Source organism: Oncorhynchus mykiss, chromosome 19, assembly GCF_057628025.1.
Source record: "Oncorhynchus mykiss isolate SJ-2025 chromosome 19, ASM5762802v1, whole genome shotgun sequence".
Taxonomy (NCBI): domain Eukaryota; kingdom Metazoa; phylum Chordata; class Actinopteri; order Salmoniformes; family Salmonidae; genus Oncorhynchus; species Oncorhynchus mykiss.
This window is the reverse complement of record NC_143040.1, coordinates 51612783-51636528: the sequence shown is the minus strand read 5'-3', so window position 1 is coordinate 51636528 and position 23746 is coordinate 51612783. Positions and strand designations below refer to the sequence as shown.

Sequence of the window (23746 nt, the reverse complement as noted above, 5' to 3'; positions counted from 1 at the left end):
TCCAATGGTGGCTCCTTGCAGGCAGACAGTGTTGCGGAGCTAGTCAAAGTCTGCTGGGTTAGTCATGGTCAGTTCATACCATCACGACTCAGGTTATGACCCAGATGCAGACACAGGAGGCGGCTGGTTCGGTACTCAGAATATTTATTATATCAAATGGGGCAGGCAAAAATGCAGGTTGAGGGCAGGCAGAGGTTCGTAGGCAGAGTCAAAAAAAAGGACAAAACGTCAGGCAGGCTCAGGGTCAGGGCAAGCAGAAAGGTCGTAACCGGGAAGACTAGAAAACAAGACCTAGAGAAATGAAGAAACACGCTGGTAAGACCTGACAAAACAAGACAAACTGGTGACAGACAGAAAACGCAGGTGTAAATACACAGGATAATGGGGAAAATAGGAGACACTTGGTGGGGGGTGGAGACAAATACAAGACAGGTGAAACAGATTAGGGTGTGACACATGCAAACTTTTTGATCCAGATAATCTCACCCTTCTTTGCTGAATGAATACCCACAGTTTCACAAGGTTTCATCATGGGGTGAAGCTTTACCCTTCATTAAAATACAGTATTCTCAAACACTTCTCATCCCCTCATGTGGACTTGCCCAAACGTTGATTCATTGGCAGATCAAAGTTTCCTCCCACCACCAAACAGAGCAAGGTGCAGCAGAGTAGAGATGGATTTCCGTAAGCATCCCCTCTCCTGCTGCTGCTGCCTACTCACTGGGCTATAGGAGCCTCTTCCAGCAGAATCATACAGATGAGCTCCTATCCAGAGCCAGAGGCATGGAAACCTTTACTGTATACAGCCAATGTTATATTTTCTTTTATTGTAGTCATGAGTCATATGAGTGTCAAGTAAAATAGTGTTGTTTAGAGTAGGCTGTGTTCTGTACCATACATTCTGTTTCATAAAATTATTTTTCATTTACAGTGTTTGGTGTCAGTGGGTCTGGACTCCAAAAACACAATCTGTGTGTGGGACTGGAGGAGGGGCAAGGTGCTAGCAGCAGCTCCTGGCCACACTGACAGGGTAACTATACTACACCATCCTCCCCTCTCTGTCTCAGGCTACCAAGCCCAGATCGATCTCCTCAATTACTGTAGCTAGAAATGCCGCAAGGATGGAGCAGGAAGGAGGATGAGCCCAAAGGAGACGCACATAAACAAGTTAGGCCTGATTGATCATTAGCATTCCCGACAATGGCTGAGGAGACACTAAGCTAATGAAATCAAATGTTCAAAAGATCAAATGTATGCAGCTGTCTTTTTATTCAGCCAACATACGCAAAGATACATCCCTACACACACTAACACACCTGAAGTGTTTGTGTTAGATCTTGTACAATGATGCTAATTGAAGATGACATTCGGATATTGTAAAGTATTTGTTGCACCGTATGTTATGCATTTAATTGTACAAAGGTAAACTTACTATGTGATCTTTTCGACAGATATTTGACATATCCTGGGACTTGTACCAGCCAAGCAAGCTTGTTAGCTGTGGTGTCAAACATATCAAGGTACTGTTTAAATCAAGTTTATACCTTACAAAACTAGCTTACTGAAGGCCCTCAAGCTATCAAAGTGTGTTAGAATCTACAATATGTTGGATGTTTAGCACGCACAGATATGGTGTCCATCATAGACTATTCTTTTGAAAAGGTATGATGTCTTGTGTCTGGTTACCATAATGTTTCAGAAAGTTCTGTAGAGAATTTAATGGAAATGCGCTCCTTTCCTCTTGGCCTTCTTTGCTTTATCGCAGTGATAATATCAAAGCCTTACAAGAGATATACAGTACCGGTCAAAAGTTTGGACACAGCTACTCATTAAAGGGTTTTTCTTTATTTTTACTATTTTCTACATTGTAAAATAATGGTGAAGACATCAAAACTATGAAAAAACACATATGGAATCATGTAGTTAACAAAAAAGCGTAATTTTATATTTAAGGCTCTTCAAAGTAGCTACCCTTTGCCTTGATGACAGCTTTGCACACTCTTGGCATTCTCTCAACTAACTTCATGAGGTAGTTGCCAGGAATGCATTTTAATTAACAGGTGCGCCTTCTTAAATGTTAATTTGTGGAATTTGTTTAATTCTTCATGTGTTAGAGCCAATCAGTTGCGTTGTGACAAAGTATGGGTGGTATACTGAAGATAGCCCTATTTGGTGAAAGACCATGTCCATATTATGGCTACAGCTCAAATAAGCAAAGAGAAATGACAGTCCATCATTACTTTAAGACATGAAGGTCAGTCAATGTGGAACATTTCAAGAACTTTTAAAGTTTCTTCAAGTGCAGTTGCAAAAACCAACAAGCACTATGATGAAACTGGCTCTCATGCCACAGGAAAGGAAGACCCAGAGTTACCTCTACAGCAGAGGATTACTTCACTAGAGTTCCAGCCTCAGCAATTGCAGACCAAATAAATGCTTCATAGAGTCCAATAATAAGAAGAGACTCGCTTGGGCCAAGAAACACAAGCAATGGACATTAGATCGGTGGAAATCTGTGCTTTGGTCTGATGAGCCAAATCTGAGATTTTTGATTCCAAACGCTGTGTCTTTGTGAGAAGCAGAGTACATGAACGGATGATCTCTGCATGTGTGGTTCCCACGTCAAGCATGGAGGAGGAAGTGTGATGTTGTGGGGGTGTTTTGCTGGTGAAACTGTCAGTGATTTATTTAGAATTCAAGGCACACTTAACCAGCATGGCTACCACAGCATTCTGCAGCAATACGCCATCCCATCTGGTTTGTGGGACTATCATGTGTTTTTCAACACGACAATGACCTAACACACCTCCAGGATGTGTAAGGGCTATTTGACCAAGAAGGAGAATGATGGAGTTCTGCATCAGATGACCTGGCCTCCACAATCACCCAACCTCAACCCAATTGAAATGGTTTGGGATGAGTTGAACCGCAGAGTGAAGGAAAAGCAACCAATAAGTGCTCAACATATGTGAGAACTCATCCAAGACTGTTGGAAAATAATTCCTCATGAAGCTGGTTGAGAGAATGCCAAGAGTGTGCAAATGTGCCATCGAGGCAAAGGGTGACTACTTTGCAGTATCTAAAATATAAAATATGTTTTCATTTGTTTAACACTTTTATGGTTACTACATGATTCCATATGTGTTATTTCATAGTTTTGATGTCTTCACTATTATTCTACAATGTAGAAAATAGAAAAAATAACGGAAAAACCTTAAATGAGCACAGTTGAAGTCAGAAGTTTACATACACTTAGGTTGGAGTCATTAAAACTTGTTTTTCTAGCACTCCACAAATTTCTTGTTAACAAACTATAGTTTTGGCAAGTTGGTTAGGACATGTACTTTGTGCATGACACAAGTCATTTTTACAACAATTGTTTACATACAGATTATTTCACTTATAACAATACCAGTGGGTCAGAAGTTTACAAGTTTACATTAAGTTGGCTGTACCTTTAAACAGCTTGGAAAATTCCAGAAAATGATGTCATGGCTTTAGAAGTTTCGGATAGGCTAATTGACATAATTTGAGTCAATTGGAGGTGTACCTGTGGATGTATTTCAAGGACTACCTTCAAACTCAGTGCCTCTTTGCTTGACATCATGGGAAAATCGAAAGAAATCAGCCAAGACCTCAGAATAAAAATTGTAGACCTCCACAAGTCTGGTTCATCCTTGGGAGCAATTTCCAAACTCCTTTCCAAGTTCATCTGTACAAACAATAGTACAGAAGTATAAACACCATGGGACCATACAGCCATCATACCGCTCAGGAGAAGACGCGCTCTTTCTCCTAGAGATGAACATACATTGGTGCGAAAAGTGCACATCAATCCCAGAACAACAGCAAAGGACCTTGTGAAGATGCTGGAGGAAACAGGTACAAAAGTATCTATATCCACAGTAAAATGAGTACTATATCGACATAACCTGAAAGGCCACTCAGCAAGGAAGAAGCCACTGCTCCAAAATCGCCACAAAAAAAGCCATACTACGGTTTGCAACTGCACATGGGGACAAAGATCATACTTTTTGGAGAAATGTCCTCTGGTCTGATGAAACAAAAATAGACCTGTTTGGCCATAATGACCATCATTATGTTTGGAGGAAAAAGTGTGAGGCTAAGTTGTATGTAAACCGACTTCAACTGTAGGTGTGTCCAAACTTTTGACTGGTACTGTATGTAAAAAAATGTTTTTACTGGAGTGATGGAGGTAGATATGTATAGGGGTAAGGTGACTAGGCATCAGGATATAAGATAAACAGAGTAAGCTTGTAAGTGAGTGGGTGTGTAGAGTCAGTATAAATGTATGTGCATGTTATTTGTGAGTGAGAAGATGATGGAGTGAGTGTGTGTGTGTGTGTGTGTGTTGGGGGGGGGGGGCTACTAGGGCCATGTGAGTGTGCATAGAGACAAAAAAAGGTCAATGAGGATACAAGGTTAACTCCGTGTAGCTATGTCGTTAGCTATTTATGAGTCTTATTGCTTGGGAATAGAATCTGTTCAAGAGACTGTTTGTGCCAGACATGATGCACCGGTACCGCTTGCCGTGCGGAAGCAGAAAGAATAGTCTGTGGCTTGGGTGGTTGGAGTCTTCAACGATTTTCCGTGCCTTCCTACCACACCTCCTGATATAGATGTCCTGGATGTTGTTTGCAGAGGAGGAAAAATGTAGTATTTTTAAAGGAGAATTCAGCAGTGTCTCTTATACTTGGCAGTGTGGACATACCCTTTCAGTAGCTAGGTTTCCATCCAATTGGCAAGATTTTCATGTGAATATAAAACAATCTGCATAAAGATAATATGTGTATTTTCCCACTAGTGGTGTGTTTCCACCAAACAGACTTGTTGTGGATAAAAATCAGTGCGTGATGATGTAGTGAACACAAAATGTAGATTTTCGCTTAAGTTTTCATGTTCCGAATAAAAAGGTAATGTTCAAAGTTTATCAACTCTACCGATACTTTTGTCACAAAAGCTGTTGCGTTAAATAGCAAATGTGCATATTCTGGACTTGGCACATGCATTCTAGCCAACAGCTGTTAGATACAGTGCGGGTATAGTCTGTGCTGGTAGGCTAGTTTGGACATCGGTCACCAGAATAAGACCCTCAATATTTATTGGAATGGAGCATCAAGCTCATCACCGTGCACTTTCAGCACCCTGTCAAGTTCATCATAACTTATTTCATATAGCCTAATAAACTGCATGCTTTTCTGAGTAGTAGTGGGAGGACCACACACCATATCATCATCGCGTGACTCCAATTTTACTTCAATATGATGGTTATTATATGGACATTTGCGCATAAAGACATTGTCATGACTGTCCTGTGAGGATCCGAATGGGTCAGATCAGCTTGGCAATGGATGACAGTAACCGGATCATCTCTCACCCACAGAGGGGAGGGGAGGACGGAGCTGGTGGAGGTTGACAGCTCACACCCTGTCATAATTTAAAGGAGAGGAGATTCAGAGAACAACCCTCTCCAAATTAACACAGCAATGTTCCTTTATCTCCAGAGACTTTTTCCACTGAAACTCTTAACACATTCTAAAGCGAATACTGGAAAAATATTCCTAACAGAGAATGTGGGGAATGGTCAGAGGCGATGTCACGTTCTGACCTTTATTTCCTTTGTTTTGTCTTTATTTAGTATGGTCAGGGCGTGAGTTGGGGTGGGCAGTCTATGTTTGTTTTTCTATGTTTGGTTTCTGTTTCGGCCTAGTATGTTTCTCAATCAGAGGCAGGTGTCGTTAGTTGTCTCTGATTGAGAATCATACTTAGGTAGCCTGGGTTTCACTGTTGGTTTGTGGGTGTTTGTTTCCGTGTCAGTGTTTGTCGCCACACGGTACTGTTTCGATTTCGTTTCTTCACGTTTCTTTTGTTATTTTTGTATTCAGTGTTCAGTGCTTTCTTTGATTAAAGTTATGGACACTTACCACGCTGCATCTTGGTCCGATCCTTACTCCTCTTCAGATGAAGAGGAGATCTGCCATTACAGAAACACCCACCAACCAAGGACCAAGCAGTGTGGTCACAGGCAGCAGCAGCAGCAGCAGCAGCAGCAGGAGAGGCAGCGATACCTGGAGAACTGGACTTGGGAGGAGATTCTGGACGGTAAGGACCCTGGAAACAGCCAGTGGAATATCGTCGCCCCAAAGCAGAGCTGGAGGCAGCAAAAGCAGAGAGGCGGCATTATGAGGAGCTAGCACGGCAGAGCGGCTGGAAGCCCGAGAGGCAGACCCAAACATTTCTTGGGGGGGGCACACGGGGAGTGTGGCGAAGCCAGGTAGGAGACCTGCGCCAACTTCCCGTGCTTACCGGAGAGAGAGAGGGACTGGGCAGGCACTGTGTTATGTGGTGGAGCGCACAGTCTCCCCAGTGCGTTATCATAGCCCGGTGCGGTACATTCCAGCTCCTCGTATCGGCCGGGCTAGAGTGGGCATCGAGCCAGGTGCCATGAAGCCGGCTTTACGCATCTGATCTCCAGTGCTTCTCCTCGGGCCGGCATACATGGCACCAGCCTTACGCATGGTGGCCCAGGTTCGCCAGCACAGCCCAGTGCGGACTATTCCACCTCGTCGCACTGGCCTGGCTACCGGGAGCATTCGACCAGGTAAGGTTGGGCAGGCTCGGTGCTCAAGAGCACCAGTGCGCCTGCACGGTCCGGTCAACCCAGTGCCACCTCCACGCACCATCCCTCCGGTGGCAGCCCCCTGCACCAGGCTGTCTCTCCGTCTTCTGCCTACAGGTGCTCCCGTCTGTCCTGAGCCGCCAGAGTCTCCCATCTGTCCTGAGCCGCAAGAGTCTCCCGTCTGTCCTGAGCCGCCAGAGTCTCCCGTCAGTCCTGAGCCGCCAGAGTCTCCCGTCTGTCCTGAGCCGCCAGAGTCTCCCGTCTGCCCTGAGCCGCCAGAGTCTCCCGTCTGTCCTGAGCCGCCAGAGTCTCCCGTCTGTCCTGAGCCGCCAGAGTCTCCCGTCTGTCCTGAGCCGCCAGGGTCTCCCGTCTGTCCTGAGCCGCAAGAGCCGCCAGTCTGTCCTGAGCCGCCAGTCTGTCCTGAGCCGCCAGAGCCGCCAGTCAGCCAGGAGCCAGCCAGAGCCGCCAGAGCCGCCAGTCAGCCAGGAGCCGTCAGAGCCGTCAGCCAGCCAGGAGCCGCCAGAGCCGCCAGCCAGGAGCCGCCAGAGCCACCAGTCAGTCAGTCGGACAAAAACTGTGGTCAAGTGGGGTCCACGTCCCGCGCCAAAGCCGCCACCGAGGACAGACGCCCAACCAGACCCTCCCCTATAGGTTCAGGTTTTGCACCTTTGGGTGTGGTCAGGGCGTGATTTGGGGTGGGCAGTCTATGTTTGATTTTCTATGTTTGGTTTCTGTTTCGGCCTAGTATGGTTCTCAATCAGAGGCAGGTGTCGTTAGTTGTCTCTGATTGAGAATCATACTTAGGTAACCTGGGTTTCACTGTTGGTTTGTGGGTGTTTGTTTCCGTGTCAGTGTTTGTCGCCACACGGTACTGTTTCGGTTTCGTTTCTTCACGTTTCTTTTGTTATTTTTGTATTCAGTGTTCAGTGCTTTCTTTGATTAAAGGTATGGACACTTACCATGCTGCATCTCTTCAGACGAAGAGGAGATCTGCCGTTTTTTGTGATGTCATTAAAAATGTTATAAGGGAAATACACTAACTTGAAAAGTATATACACTACATGTACGAAGTGTTGAATATGAAATATAAAAAATATGAAAGTATTTCTGTTAAGATTGGAATGTGATTTTAGGAGCCATGAGATAAATTGTCTCCTATAAATTGTGCATAGTAAGTAGCCACACTCTGAGTGAGGTCAGGGAGCATGTCAGCCTGACTGAACCATCCCTTTCAACCAGAGTGCATAAAAGGATTGGCAAATAAATACATTCACATTTAGACCAGGGGGGTGGGGGGACCCCTTTTGGGACAATTAGAGCCTTATAAGCTTCCCGCAAAAAGGCCCAACACCCTTCCTAAGATGGCCTAGTTCTGACAGAGAAAAAAATGTTCAACGAAGGCATTCACACGTAAATACATTAATGATTTCTTACTCCAAACGGGCAGAGGTTTGTGTGCAAAGTATATAATTACTGTAGTAGTAGTTCCTAAAATGTATTAATGATAACTGTCTCTTTCTCTCTCTCCTTCCCTCTTCATCTTCTTTGTAACAAGCTGTTGTGTCAGTCTGCTAGGGACATTTTCCTAATGTAGTAAGTGTGTATGTTTATCTTGTGTTATCATTTAGTTAGCTAATGAATCAATAATTAAACCAATTTCTGTTGTACTGAATCATGAGTAAGGCTGGGTTTTTTGCAGATATAGGAGGTTAAGACTGTTCAGAATGATGATATGATAAGAGGCTATGATTAAAATGTTGACTGTTTTAGGTAAAGACCTTTTAGAGTTTAATTCGTGAGATGGTAACTCTTTAAACAACCGCTCTCGTGGTGCCCCAAATTCCTAATTAGTTAATTGTTACATTATTAATTTAATTGGGTAACAATTAAACATAGTTAATTGATTCAATAAATAACAGTCATCAGATTAATGAAAGTAAAGTCACGACAATGTTTCCACCGCCATTTCTTGCATTATTAATTTTACCAGCACTAAATGATCCCACCATGTTGAACGAACAAATGATTGGTCGAGATGTATAAAATTGTACTGAAACTTCCTGTTTCCATTACACCTGTCGTGATTTTAAAAAATGGACGATATATCTTTACTCTCATAAAAACTGTCAATGAAAACGTGGTTAGTGTTCCTGCTGCACTCAATCCTGTTTAAAGAATACTTATTTTTCAACTTTTTTCATCAAGCAGATCTTATATAAAAAAGCACCCATATCTCTGCAAAGCCTTGGTGCTCTGTATTAGATTCATGGAGGATGTTATTTCCCCAAACGGAATTTAGACCAAATTGTTGTCTTTAGATAAGTATCATATTACAGGGAACTTCTGCTTTCATGATATCTTTTCCATTTAATTGAGTATGTGTTTATCATTGGAATAATATGCATTTGTCTACCTTATCTGTAATGTGAAGGTGCTCCCACCCCCACCCCTCGTGATAATATACCCCTCTCCCACAACCCTGCGCCAGAACCCCTATGCAGCGAAGCAATCCTCTCTCTCTAAATCTCTCTCTTTGTCTGTCTCCCGCTCTATCTCCTGATGCCAAGGCAATCCAGCAATCATCCCACATAATTCCCAAGCCTTTACCCTGCGGACCGTGTGACATCTGCTCTGCAGCCCTGTGCTCACTCAGCGATTATAGCACTCAATGCATCCAGGAGATTTAGCCCCAATAATCCCCTCACTACAATCCCAGGAAAACATCATTTCTGGGACTACGTCTGCCGCTTCCACCTCAACACAAAAGAAAAGAGGGAAGCAAGAGGATCCACCATTAGCTAAAATCATGTTGCGATCAGTAGGTCATTTGATTTGGCTTTGACTGTGATCTTGCTTGGCAGCCCTGTGCCTGGGACTTGCAGACACGCACACGTCTGGTTGATAGATGATTAGTTTGCCTCTATACCTGATTAAGCAGCTCCTTCACGTATGTCTATCACTATTAGGTGATACCCAGCTAACACATAACATTCTGAGAACCATATGTTTCTTAGAGCTTGGTGAGATCATGGTTGTCCTATGTTTATTTTGCATACTGTACAACCTTCCCACAACTTTCTGGGAATGGTGCAGAATTGTTGCTTGGCTTTGGAAAATTCGCAGCACATTTAAGGAATTTGACAAAATAACGTAATTTTTGTTGGGTATTTCATTACATTATCAGAACGTTTCCTAAAAGTTCAAACATGGTTAAATTTAATTGTATTTTTGGTAATGTTCTAGGAATGTTCTCCAACAGGCTTGGCATTGCGAAGGTTCTCAAATAGCTCAGAGAACGTTATACATCCTCCTGTGGGAATTTCAATACTTCAGCATAACATTTCCACCAAGTTTCCTCGTGGTTCTATTTAAAGTCATGTATTCAGAACATTAAGAAAACTTTCCATAAAAAAGACAAAAAACATTACTAACGTTCAAAGAACGTTCTAAGAATGTTATTGAGAACATATACATTCCGTTCTCAGAATCAACAAAACTCTGTTATCATCTATCTTGTGTTATCAGGTGTGTTTGCCACGCCCACTAATTGGCCACACCTGATCTTAATGAGTGCTTCTTTCCTTTGAAATGGGGTCTGTTTGAATAGACTAAAATGAACAGCTTTGTAAGAGTTAAAAAAAAACAGGCAAGCTCACTCCATCCTGGTGGTGCAGTGGACTAATTCCATGGATAAAGAACAGAAGATCATAGGTTCAAATCTCATTGACATTGTGCCACATTGTTTGTATGATTAATGCCTTAGGACACATGGAAATTCATTTGCTATCTGTGGTTATAACTCAAAACAGTTAACCCAAACTAAGCTAGCAGTGTTATTAAAAGTGTTATTGAAACATTCAGTGTAAGTTTTTTATTTAATTTTTTTACCCCTTTTTCATCCCAATTTCATGGTATCCAATTGGTAGTTACAGTCTTGTCTCATAGCTGCAACTCCCGTACAGACTCTGGAGAGGCGAAGGTCGAGAGCCATGCGTCCTCCGAAACACAACCTAACCAAGCCGCACTGCTTCTTGACACAATGCCCACAACCCAGAAGCCAGCCGCACCAATTTGTCAGAGGAAACACCGTACACCTGGCGACCGTGTCAGTGTACACTGCGCCCGGCCCGCCACAGGAGTCACTAGTGTGCAATGGGACAAGGACATCACTGCCGACCAAACCTCCTCTAACCCAGACGACGCTGGGCCAATTGTGCACCGCCCCATGGGTTTCGACAGAGCCTGGACTCGAACTCAGAATCTCTAGTGGCACAGCTAGCACTGCAATGCAGTGCCTTAGACCGCTGCGCCACTCAGAGAACCATAGTAAAACAGCTTCAAATTAACATTCCCAGAACAGACTAAATGTTCAATTTCATTCACAAAATGTTTAAAAAACGTTCTGTTTTATTTGTCAGAAATGTATGGATTTGTTCCCAGAACCAATGGGAAACCAAAAACGTATGTTTCCACAACTTCCAAGGAACCAAATGTGTTAGCAGGATAGACACATCAGGTCATATAGGTTGCACACACACACACATTCTTATAGACTCAAGCACATTCATACACACATTCTGTGCTGAGCTTTTACAGAGAACTTTATATTTGGAGGATTTAGACAGGCAGACGAGAGGCATGCAAACAGAGGTGCTTTCAAAGCCTCCTCTGATAGTACCCTGGCATCAATCCGTCAGCAAGTATCTTTACACTGAGATTCAGTCATTGCTGTAAAATTGAGAATAAGTCATTCATTTCCATAATGCTCAGTGAAGCCTTCAGTGCCATGACATTGAGAGTCACTGTGGTGGTTATGAGTGGCAGGCAGAGAGGGGGAATGGTGTGGTGAGGAGAGGGAGTTGATGCCTACCTGCCTGGCCTGGTTGAGGAATTACACCCTTTCCACGTTGATTACATTACAAGGTTTTCCCCTGAGTAGTGGTGCAGGGAAGTGCTGTGGTACATATTACTGATTGACTGACATTCTGCAGATCCATGGTTAGGCACATAGTGTGGTAGAGCTTCCGCCTCTACTCTATCCTCTGGACACACTTTGGCCCTCTGTTCTATTTATTAAGACAGCTCTGCCATGGTCTTTAGTGGCATTGGCAGCCTTACTTTAATAATTCCCACCTGTTTAGCATTTCTTCAAATCACATTCACCAAGGAACAGAGGAAATAAACGTTTCTTCAAATCACATTCACCAAGGAACAGAGGAAATAAACATTTCCCCTGCCAGAGGCGTTTTTCTTTTAAGACCAAATGTTTCTCATTTTTCAAATAACAAACAAGACATGATGCCCTGAGCAATTTCTGACCATGACTAATAAAAAACGCAGCAAATGAATATAATTTTTTTAGCCGAATATGTTGAAAGAGTGGAACAGATTAGAAAGTGAAGGGACAGCTTGGTGAGTCTTTATTTTCCCTTCCTCGTGTATGTGACTCAACTCAGGTCTTGGCTGGGGAGCATCGGCTGGTCTTGCTGCTCTCCCTACTTTAAAAGACAGTGGTTTTACACACACACACACACACACACACACACACACACACACACACACACACACACACACACACACACACACACACTATCTCTCTCTCACTTCTTCTCTCTCCCTCTGGCCTCATCATAAACCCTCCAGCCTCTCGTCTCCTCTCAGTAGTAATTCAGAGCATTTCGGGGATTAGCGGGATACCGCGTCTCCCTGTCTTATCAGACCCAGCACCGAAGGCACCCAGTCATGCCGCATCCATCCCCACTGCCTGGCTCCAACACAGGCTGAGATTATGCTGGCCTGTGATAATCGATCCCTCCTGTTAACACACTGGCCCTTGTAGCACCAAAGCACTGTGCTGACTTGGCTGATATTGGAGCCCATCCCTGGCTCCTGTCTTACCTCTGCAGAGGTACAGCTCTCTGATACGTCGGACACACTATGCTACACTATGTACCCTCACTGTTGAGATATTTCTTCTATCTACAGACTCAAAAGTAGTTTGGATTTTGGATAACACTTTACTTAAAACCTGCATGTACAGTTGAAGTAAGAAGTTTCCGTATGTGTTATTTCATAGTTTTGATGTCTTCACTGTTATTCTACAATGTAGAAAATAGTACAAATAAAGGAAAAACCTCAAATGAGTACAGTTGAAGTCAGAAGTTTACATACACTTAGGTTGGAGTCATTAAAACTTGTTTTTCTACCACTCCACAACTTTCTTGTTAACAAACTATAGTTTTGGCAAGTCGGTTAGGACATCTACTTTGTGCATGACACAAGTCATTTTTCCAACAATTGTTTACAGACAGATTATTTCACTTATAATTGACTGTATCACGATTCCAGTTGGTCAGAAGTTTACATACACTAAGTTAAAGCTTGGTCTCAAATGGGTCTTCCAAATGAACAATGACCCAAGCATCCTTCCAAAGTTGTGTCAAAATGGCTTAAGGACAACAAAGTCAAGGTATTGTAGTGGCCGTCACAAAGCCCTGACCTCAATCCTATAGAAGATTTGTGGGCAGAACTGAAAAAGCATGTGCGAGAAAGGAGGCCTACAGACAGGACTCATTTACACCAGCCCTGTCAGGAGGAATGGGCCAAAATTCATCCAACTTATTGTGGGAAGGTTGTGGAAGGCTACCCGAAAAGTTTGATCCAAGTTAAACAATTTGATGGCAATGCTACCAAATACTAATTGAGTGTATGTAAACTTCTGACCCACTGGGAATGTGATGAAAGAAATAAAATCTGAAATAAATCATTCTCTCTACTATTATTCTGACATTTCACATTCTTAAAATAAAGTGGTGATCCTGACTGACCTAAGACAGGGAATTTTTTTACTAGGATTAAATGTCAGGAATTGTGAAAAACTGAGTTTAAATTTATTTGGCTAAGGTGTATGTAAACTTCCGACTTTAACTGTTTGTGCAGTATGATTACACCTGTAGGCGTTTTACAATTTTACAGAGATCCAGGCTCTAGCTAAAGCTAGAGGAATAAATATTGCCAGGGAAGACATCCTCCATAGGCACGAAATGAAAACGTTAATCTCTCTGTGTGCTCTGTTACGTGCCACCGTGCCAGTGGTGCCAGTGGTGCCAGTGTCTTGACATGGGAAACACGACACACACTCATCTCTCCTGGGATCTTATCGTCATGCAGACAGAACAGCTCTCTGGTTTATGGACTTTGTCCACAGTCTGGAATGTGCCCATGCATCCCAACGACCTTTTTCATAAACCATTGTGGGGCTTGATAGTGACCGGTGGTGGTGGAGACTTTGTGATGATGGTGATATCTGTCCTGAGGCAGGGTGTGTGTCTGCATGCTGATCAGCTGACTACAGCTCTGACCTCCAGCATGGGTTCTGTGGAAATGGAAATGGTGAAGGCCTAGATTTTAGCTTGTGTATAGAGATGGATCTGTGTGTGTGTGTGTGGTGGTGGTGGGGGGGGGGGGGTGTTACAATTGAGATGTTACATGCAGGAACCCTACGTCATTTCAACGTGGATAATTGACTATTTGATCAATGAGTTTACAACCTATATTCACCCACTCAAAAAGACAGCCAAAAGTTAGTTGAATTTCCATTGGGTTATCAGTATGCTTTGAACCATCTAAAAGCACAACCAAAATTCCAATGGAAAAACAATGTTTGGTTTTTGGTTTAGTTGTCGCCCAAATGTCTGTCACAATGCTTTCAAACATTTAAAAGCACAGCAACATTCAAATGGGAATACAATGTCAGATATTATGTTTATTTATACAACAGAAAGTGTTATCACTTTTATTCATCTATTAGCAGGACCAAATGACCTGGATTGCAGTTGAGATTACATTAACAGTATATGGTGCAAGAGACCAATGCCGTTCGAGATTCTGCGCAGATTATTACAGCAATTGTGAAGATCTCCACAGACCTGTGACAAACTATGCATGCTACAAAGCATGTGGACACCTCTTCAAATTAGTGGATTTGGCTATTTCATCAACACCCGTTGCTGACAGGGGTATAAAATCGAGCACACAGCCATGCAATCTCCATAGACAAACATTGGCAGTAGAATGGCCCGTACTGAAAAGCTCAGTGACCTTTAACGTGGCACCGTCATAGGATGCCACCTTTCCAACAAGTCAGTTCGTCAAATTTCTGCCCTGTTAGAGCTTCCCCGGTCAACTGTCAGTGCTGTTATTGTGAAGTGGAAACGTCTAGGAGCAACAACGGCTCAGGCATGGAGTGGTATGCCACACAAGCTCGCAGAATGGAACCGCCGAGTGCTGAAGTGCATAGCGCGTAAACATCATCTGTCCTCTTTTGCAACACTCACTACTGAGTTCCAAACTGCCTCTGGAAGCAAAGTCAGTACAATAACTGTTCGTTGGGAGCTTCATGAAATTGATTTCCATGGCCGAGCAGCCGCATGCATGCCTAAGATCACAATGTACAATGCCAGGCGTCGGATGGAGTGGTGTAAATCTCACCGCCATTGGACTCTCGAGCAGTGGAAACGCATTCTCTGGAGTGATGAATCACACTTCACCATCTGGCAGTCCGACGGACGAATCTGGGTTCCGCTGATGCCAGAATAACGCTACCTGCCCGAATGCATAGTGCCAACTGTAAAGGCGAGGTTTGGTTTTTGTACTTACAAGAATTTTATTTCTCTCGGATATTGTGCACAAATGTGTTTACATCCCTGTTAGTGATCATTTCTCCTTAGTCAAGATAATCTGTCCACCTGACAGTTATGTCATATCAAGAAGCCGATTAAACAGCATGATCATTACAAAGAGCCACCTTGTGCAGCTTGTGGTGGCGACAATAAAAGGCCACTCTAAAATGTGCAATTTTGAGACATCATAGATGTTTCAAGTTTTGAGGGAGCGTGCAATTGGCTTGCAGACTGCAAGAATGTACACCAAATCTGTTGCCAGAGAATTTAATGTTAATTTCTCTACCAAAAGCCATTGCCAACATCGTTTTAGAGAATTTGTTAGTACGTCCAACTGGCCTCACAACCACAGACCACGTGTATAGGGTTGTGTGGATGAGCGATTTGCTAATGTCAAAGTAGTGAACAGAGTGCCCCATGGTGGTAGTGGGGTTATGGTATGGGCAGGCATAAGCTACGGACAACGAACACAACTGCACTTTATCGATGGCAATTTGAATGCACAGAAATGCAGTGATGAGATCCTGAGGCCCATTGTCGTGCCATTCATCCGCCATTATCATGTTTCAGCATGATAATGTACAGTCCCATGTCGCAAGGATCTGTACACAATTCCTGGAAGCTGAAAATGTCCCAGTTCTTCCATGTCCTGCATGCTCACTAGACATGTCACCCATTGAGCATGTGTGGGATGCCCTGGATCGATGTGTACGCAGCGTCTTCCAGTTCCCAATAGACAGCAAATTTGTACAGCTTTTGAAGACAAGTGGGACAACATTCCACAGGCCACAATCAACAGCCTGATCAACTCTCTGCAAAGGAGATGAGACACACTGCATTAGGCAAATGTTGGTCACACCAGATACTGACTGGTTTTCTGATCCGTGCCTCTACCTTTTTTTTAACGGTACTGTATCTGTGAGGCATATCTCTATTCCCAGTCGTGAAATCCATAGATTAGGGACTAATTTATTTATTTCAAATGACTGATTTCCTTTTATGAACTGTAACTCAGTAAAAATATTTGAAATTGTTGCTCATTGCGTTTATATTTTTGTTCAGTATAGATCATTTGTTGTATTACTTGTAAGGCACAGCTGAGTAAGCATAAGAATTAGCTTGTTTTTTTTACTGGCCTGCATCTGATGGTCAGCCTGAGGGGAGGGAGAGAGCAGTGGTGAGGCTGCCTCTCACCCAACTCACCGTCCCTCCTCTCTCCCTCCCTCCTCTCTCCCTCCTCTCACCCAACTCACCGTCCCTCCTCTCTCCCTCCTCTCACCCAACTCACCGTCCCTCCTCTCTCCCTCCCTCCGCTGAGAAAAGGGGACACAGTCTTCCAGTTGATGGCGAAACTTAACTTAAGTAACTTAACTTAAGTCGCACTGCATTATTTCTGCCTCATGCGCCAATTCATGTTGTTACTCCTGGGACCAGAGAAAGTGAAATATTCCTCGATATTAAAAAAGACACAAGCCGCTAATATTAGCAACACAAGCTTATGGAAACACTTTGCTGTACTCATTCATTACAGCTGCAGTGCTGGTTGTAGAGCGAGTGGAAGTGACCACTGCTTTAACTTCTATTTTTTGTTGAGATGGAGACGTGAATCCAACATATCAAGTATTGAATGATATTATTAATGTAAGACTCTCAGTGACTGATGAGTTGGTTTAGTTATTTATTAACCACCACATTAATCGCATTCTTCTCTCCTGTCTCCCATGTATGTTTCTGGGTTCAGTTTTGGAGCTTATGCGGCAACGCCCTGACCCCTAAGCGAGGAGTTTTTGGCAAAACGGGAGATCTCCAAACCATCCTCTGTCTGGCCTGTGCAAGAGACGAGGTCACATATTCAGGTGCCTTGAATGGGGACATCTACGTCTGGAAAGGCATCAACCTGATCCGGACAGTTCAAGGAGCCCACGGGGTAAGTGTGTGTGGTAGCTGGTTCCAACCAGCCTTAGTTCTGCCTCACTTCCTGGTGGCGTCTCTTGTTTATGCGTCGGTAGTGGGCTGTAGCTTAGGGAATGCTAAGCAGCAGGCTCTCTCAGATCAAGAGAAGTCATGCTCTGTGGCTCATGCTCAGGCTGGTTCATTCCCCCACAGCCAGCCCCCACACATCTGCCACAGACCTGCATTCACATTCAGACACAAAACTCACTCAATCACACTGCCTGCCTGCCTTCACCCACCTTAGTGTTATCGTTAGATCCATCCAGTGGATGATTAAACAGGTCATCATTCATGTTCAACTCGCACACCTGCGACTGAACAACTCCTCCATTCATAGAGCTTTGTTTATTTCAACTGATGAAAGCATACAAGGGGACATGTTTAGCAAGGTGACGGTGTGCCATGTAGCCCCTGTGGCTCTCTTCTATTTTGCTCAGTGGAAAGGATCAGCAGTTTACTACTTGGGATTAAATTATATCTGTGAGCTCAACAGCTGAATGCAGGGTTGGTCGGGTGGGGGAGGGGACTCTACTGTGGTCCATGTCTGTGCTTTGCACTCCAAAGAGACTTCTGGCTGGCTCAACCACAGGAATCCTTCCCGCCAATCACTGTGTTCCACAGCAGGCGGCTCCCGGAGCCTGCCAATAAAAAAAGATACGAGGGGAAAAAAACAATGGTTCAAACGCTTTATGTAATGCACCACTGTGTTATCTCTTCACGCAGCAGCAACGGTATAATTGTGAAAGCCTTGTTAGACATGTGTCTGCTGCAGCAGAGCTGTTGCTAGTTGCTGTACCGCAAGTCTGTCTTGCTCATTTATTGTGCACATCCCCACTGACAGACTGTCATTTCCTCCAGTCAGGGATTTTCAGCATGAATGCCTGTGAGGAGGGCTTTGCCACCGGGGGCCGGGACGGCTGTGTCCGGCTATGGGATCTCAACTTCAAACCAATTACTGTCATCGATCTCAGGGAAACAGACCAGGGATATAAAGGTGACATACAACTCCCCCCTCTTCTCATCTTCTTTTCCCACACAGAGCCAGTCCACAGGCTGTCAATGTGCACTGAGTGGATAAATGAACCAGGGTGTTCTTCTCATGTTGTTCTTTAGTACAGGCCTTTTGTATACCGCTAGACTCTTTTCTATTACATCTAGAGGATGTATTCTAGGTCACTAATAGTTTTTTCCTTTCTTCTTTCTTTCGTTTGATTTCTGGTCTTGGGCCTAACAGTAGCTAGAGGTGAAAATAGCAGAGGTGGGTAACAGTGCGCAGGGCACTGGACAATCAGAGTACTACCCCTGTCCTTATGTGCATAGAAGTCCCTGTATTATATTGTTCCATTCCCCTTGTTGGTTTTTCAGCCCAAAGTGTTGCCTACATATTTACTGTATGTGTGTATATTAATATGTATACATGTATGAATATATGTATACCTTCATTGCTTCTTACATTTACTTACCAAAGAGACAGCAAACTATACTGTCTCCATAACAATCACCATATTGTGTAGTCCTCTTGTATTCCTTCTATGTCTTGTTCTGTTTGTTACGGCTATTCTGTGTGTGGGTGTCTGTCTGCGTGTTTTTATCCATTTAACTGTTTGTGCATGCATGTGTGTGTTGACAGGGTTGTCAGTGCGCAGCGTGTGTTGGCGGGGGGATCATATCTTAGTGGGCACCCAGGACAGTGAGATATTTGAGGTGGTGGTCCACGATCGCACCAAGCCCTTCCTCATCATGCAGGGTCACTGTGAGGGAGAGCTGTGGGCGCTGGCTGTGCATCCCACCAAGCCCCTGGCCATGACCGGCAGTGATGATCGCTCTGTCAGGTGGGTGACCAAGCACAACCACTGTCAAACTCCAGGACTAGTCTATGCTTATTATATCCACAGTGTCCCTTACACAATTGCAGTCACTGTCACGTTTGTTATAATAATGGTCGGACCAAGGCGCAGCGTGCGTAGAGTTCCACATGTTTTCATCAAAGAAACTCACCAAAACAAATACAGAACCCAAACAAACCGTGATGTGAGTGTAAACAGGCACTACACAAAAGAAAGATCCCACAAAGCACAATGGGGAAATGGCTGCCTAAATATGATCCCCAATCAGAGACAACGATAAACAGCTGCCTCTGATTGGGAACCATACCAGGCCAACATAGATATATATAATCACCTAGATAACCCATCCTAGTCACACCCCGACCTAACCAACATAGAGAATAAAATGCTCTCTATGGTCAGGGCGTGACAGTCACTGAAATTATCTGGTATATCCAAAGAAATGTTTACATATAGGTACACACATTCACTTCAGGTACTTATATGGTTCATGAGGGAATTGGACCCACGTGATTGCTAACAAAGTTTTCTATCCCTCGGTCTCTGTCTCTGTCTCTGTCTCTGTCTCTGTCTCTGTCTCTGTCTCTCCCTTTGTCTATCCCTCTCCCTCTGTCTCATTCTCTCCCTCTGTCTCTCCCTCTGTCTTTGTCTCTCCCTTTGTCTCTCCCTCTGTCTCTGTCTCTCCCTCTGTGTCTCTGTCTCTCCCTCTCTCTCCCTCTCTCTCTCCCTCTGCCTCTGTCTCTCCCTTTGTCTATCCCTCTCCCTCTGTCTTTGTTTCTCCCTTTGTCTCTCTCTGTCTCTCTCTCCCTCTGTGTCTCTGTCTCTCCCTCTTTGTCTCTGTCTCTCCCTCTGTCTATCCCTCTCTCTCTCCCCCTCCCTCTCTCCCTCTGTCTCTCCCTCTGTGTCTCCCTCTGTCTCTGTCTCCCCCTCTGTAGAATATGGAGCCTTATAGATCATGCGCTGATAGCTCGCTGTAATATGGAGGAGCCTATTCGCTGTGCAGCTGTGAGCACAGACGGCATTCACCTGGCGCTGGGCATGAAGGACGGCTCCTTTACTGTCCTACGGGTCAGGTGAGTATAGGGCAGAAGTCAAAGGGCACTTCTAGTTCTTTCTGATTAGCTTGGTATATGAACTTCATGTTAACTTCCTATTTTGTTTGCAATTCCATTACTCATTAACAATATGTCAGTTAGTGAATGCATGGATATTCAATTTAATTCAAGGAGGGTTTTTTAAAGAATGTATTGGATGACCTTTCCAGTAACGCTCTCCCACTCCACAGAGACATGACAGAGGTGGTCCACATCAAGGACAGGAAGGAGGCCATTCATGAGCTGAAGTACTCTCCTGATGGAGCTCACCTGGCTGTGGGCTCCAATGATAACTCTGTGGACATCTACAGCGTGGTGCAGAGGTACAAGAAGGTGGGAGAGTGCATCGGCTCCACTAGCTTCATCACACACATGGACTGGTCCACAGACAGCAAGTATCTGCAGACCAATGACGGCAATGGAAAGAGACTCTTCTACAGGATGCCAAGTAAGTCTGTCAATGACATGTCTCGTCATGTAGATAAATGACACTGTGAAGAGTCTTGCTGTCTATGGGAAGGAAGTTAGGATTTCTCTTGTGTCATTACCTCACCGTTATTAATTATATTTTGGTGCTATGTGTGTCATGAACTTTATGCTTTGTTGTGACAACAGTGACGTATGGCCATGAGACAAGATGTCATGATGACTAATGTGCTGCTCATTTGATGTTTTAGTTGCACATGATGTAGTTATTATTGTCTTTCTACTCAGGCGGTAAAGAAGTCACCAACAGGGAAGAGTTGAAGCTGGTGCAGTGGTCCTCATGGACGTGTGTGTTGGGCCCCGAGGTCAACGGAATATGGCCCAAATACTCAGAGATCAATGACATCAACTCTGTTGACGCCAACTTTAATAATCAAGTTTTAGTAACAGCAGATGATTATGGATTAGTGAAACTATTACGGTACCCGTGTGTAAGAAAAGGTGAGGATTTCCATTGGTTCCTTTGTCCGGAGATGTGATGTTGTCAGTCAATTCATTCATGTGATGTTTATGCATTTACAAATTAACGAAAAACAACTCTTCTCTCTATCCCAGGGGCAAAGTTTAAAAAGTATTTAGGTCACTCTGCCCATATAACCAATGCCAGGTGGTCACATGACTACCAGTGGGTGATAACTATTGGTGGAGCTGACCACTCAGTGTTCCAGTGGAAGTTTGTTTCAGACAGAAAGTCAAAGGAAGCTCTTCACATAGCACCTCAAGGTACATGACTGTCCTATTTCGATGACTGCCCCATTCTAGTCTACCCCAATGTGAATATGACTCTGAAGTGCAGACAAGTCTAGTAGACTCCGTGACCCTTCCCCTTGAATGATGTTCCTTATCCCAGCTAAAAGCTTTCTACACGAGGTCATAGATCCACAAGTATACATTTTAAGTGATACTAGCTGGAAGAGAACTGTTGTGTTTGTATTCAGCTCCTACAACCTTGTCCTCATTTGTAAGTCATGTTTCTCAACTAAATGGTCTTAGACAGAGCTGTGCTGCGCTTTGTGAAATTAAACCACATACTAACTGCCATTCCATTTCATTTTCCTAATGGACCCAGCAAGTCAAAGCCTAGCGGTGCCAGGGGTACTCAGTGCCTGGTCTTGGCACGGCCAACCGAGTTTCACTGCATCAGTATTTGTATGTCTCAGTCTGAGTAATAGGACTGTGGAACGGGGAAAGCAGTCCACCACTTAAGACTTTTCAAAGGCTTGCTTGATGAATATGAGCTGTCATCTTCATCCATCTGTGATGTTGGTCTTGGCTGAAATGGGACTCAATACTGGTTGTCTACTAGTTCTGGATTAGTGTGTTTAACCGTATTAAACAAACTGTTGTGGGAGCATCTGGGTGGTAGAATAGATCTGATGAAGTCGTCTTCTTCTCTCCTGCAGAGACGTTGTGCGACTCCAACAGTGAGGAGTCGGACTCGGACCAGTCAGACGTGCCTGAGATGGACTCAGAGATCGAGCAGGAGACACAGCTCACATATCGGCGGCAGGTTAGCGACACAACACCTGCTCTCCTCTTTGAAAATGACACGTTATGAACGTTGCATATGAAAAACAAACAATATTAGATTGAGTAAAAACCTTAACAGATGTCAGAGAGTTAAATGCTTTATATTGTATTTCCATGTCCAGGTTTACAAAGAAGATCTACCTCAGCTCAAAGAGCAGTCCAAGGAGAAGCACCGTGCGATGGCCATGAAGAAAAGAGAGAGAACACCAGGGAGCGGGGTGAAGCTACACTTCATCCACGGGTTAGGAGACCTCAGGCAGCACCACATACCACCGCCAAACATAACCCAAACAAATCATAACCTGTGTAAAATGTTCTCACACCAAGCAAACCCGGAAAAGCACACAAAATAATTCAACATCTGTATAGTCTTTATCTAACCATCTTTTCTACCAACAAAACCCCACAGCCAAAAGGTCCAAAATGTGAACGCTGTGTTCTTCCTCATTGTTTCCTGTGTTGTGGTGCTCCAGCTACAGAGGCTTCGACTGCAGGAGCAACCTGTTCTACACCCAGACAGGGGAGATAGTGTACCACGTGGCGGCCGTGGGGGTGGTGTACAACCGACAGCAGAACACCCAGCGCTTCTACATGGGCCATGACGACGACATCCTGTGCCTGGCCATACACCCCCTCAAGGACTTTGTAGCAACAGGCCAGGTAGGTAGCACTGCTAACAATTAAATATATACACTATCGTTAAAAAGTTTGGGGTCACTTAGAAATGTCCTTATTTTTTTAAAGAAAAGCACATTTTTTGTCCATTAAAATAACATCAAATTGATCAGAAATACAGTGTAGACATTGTTAATGTTGTATATAACTATTGTAGCTGGAAATGTCAGATATTTTTATGTAATATTTACATAGGTGTACAGAGGCCCATTATCAGCAACCATCACTCCTGTGTTCCAAAGGCATGTTGTGTTAGCTAATCCAAGTTCATAATTGATCATTAGAAAACCCTTTTGCAATTATGTTAGCACAGATTAAAACTGTGGTTCTGATTAAAGAAGCAATAAAACTGGCCTTCTTTAGACGAGTTGAGTATCTTGAGCATCAACATTTGTGTGTTCGATTACAGGCTCAAAATGGCCAGAAACAAAGAACTGTCTTCTGAAACTCATCAGTCTATTCTTGTTCTTAGAGATGAAGGCTATTTCATGCAAGAAATTGCCAAGAAACTGAAGATCTCGTACAACGCTGTGTACTACTCCCTTCACAGAACAGCCCAAACTGACTCTAACCAGAATAGAAAGTGGCAGGCCCCGGTGCACAACTGATCAAGAGGACATGTACATTTGAGTGTCTAGTTTGAGAAACAGACACCTCACAAGTCCTCAACTTGCAGCTTCATTTAATAGTACCCGCAAAACACCAGTCTCCACGTCAACAGTGAAGAGGCGACTCCGGGATGCTGGCCTTCTAGGCAGAGTTCCTCTGTCCAGTGTCTGTGTTCTTTTGCCCATCATAATCTTTTCTTTTTATTGGCCAGTCTGAGATATGGCTTTGCCT

The 23746-nt window shown here is 43.9% G+C and overlaps 1 protein-coding gene across 3 annotated transcripts in view; it reads left to right on the top strand.

Moving 5' to 3' along the window:
* The window catches only part of eml5 (EMAP like 5), a 66889-nt gene that overhangs the window by 24161 nt on the left and 18982 nt on the right, over positions 1 to 23746 (top strand). For 2 of the 3 annotated variants that reach the window (XM_021574374.3, XM_090211334.1), the window contains exons 3-14: positions 932 to 1030; positions 1452 to 1520; positions 17063 to 17248; positions 18133 to 18268; positions 18905 to 19106; positions 20057 to 20194; positions 20407 to 20663; positions 20930 to 21142; positions 21257 to 21424; positions 22105 to 22211; positions 22354 to 22472; positions 22705 to 22891. In XM_021574374.3, coding sequence (XP_021430049.1) covers positions 932 to 1030; positions 1452 to 1520; positions 17063 to 17248; positions 18133 to 18268; positions 18905 to 19106; positions 20057 to 20194; positions 20407 to 20663; positions 20930 to 21142; positions 21257 to 21424; positions 22105 to 22211; positions 22354 to 22472; positions 22705 to 22891 — 1881 coding nt within the window. Of the gene's footprint in view, positions 1 to 931; positions 1031 to 1451; positions 1521 to 17062; positions 17249 to 18132; positions 18269 to 18508; positions 18533 to 18904; positions 19107 to 20056; positions 20195 to 20406; positions 20664 to 20929; positions 21143 to 21256; positions 21425 to 22104; positions 22212 to 22353; positions 22473 to 22704; positions 22892 to 23746 lie in introns of all 3 variants that reach the window. The other variant, XM_090211335.1, reaches the window with a different exon arrangement.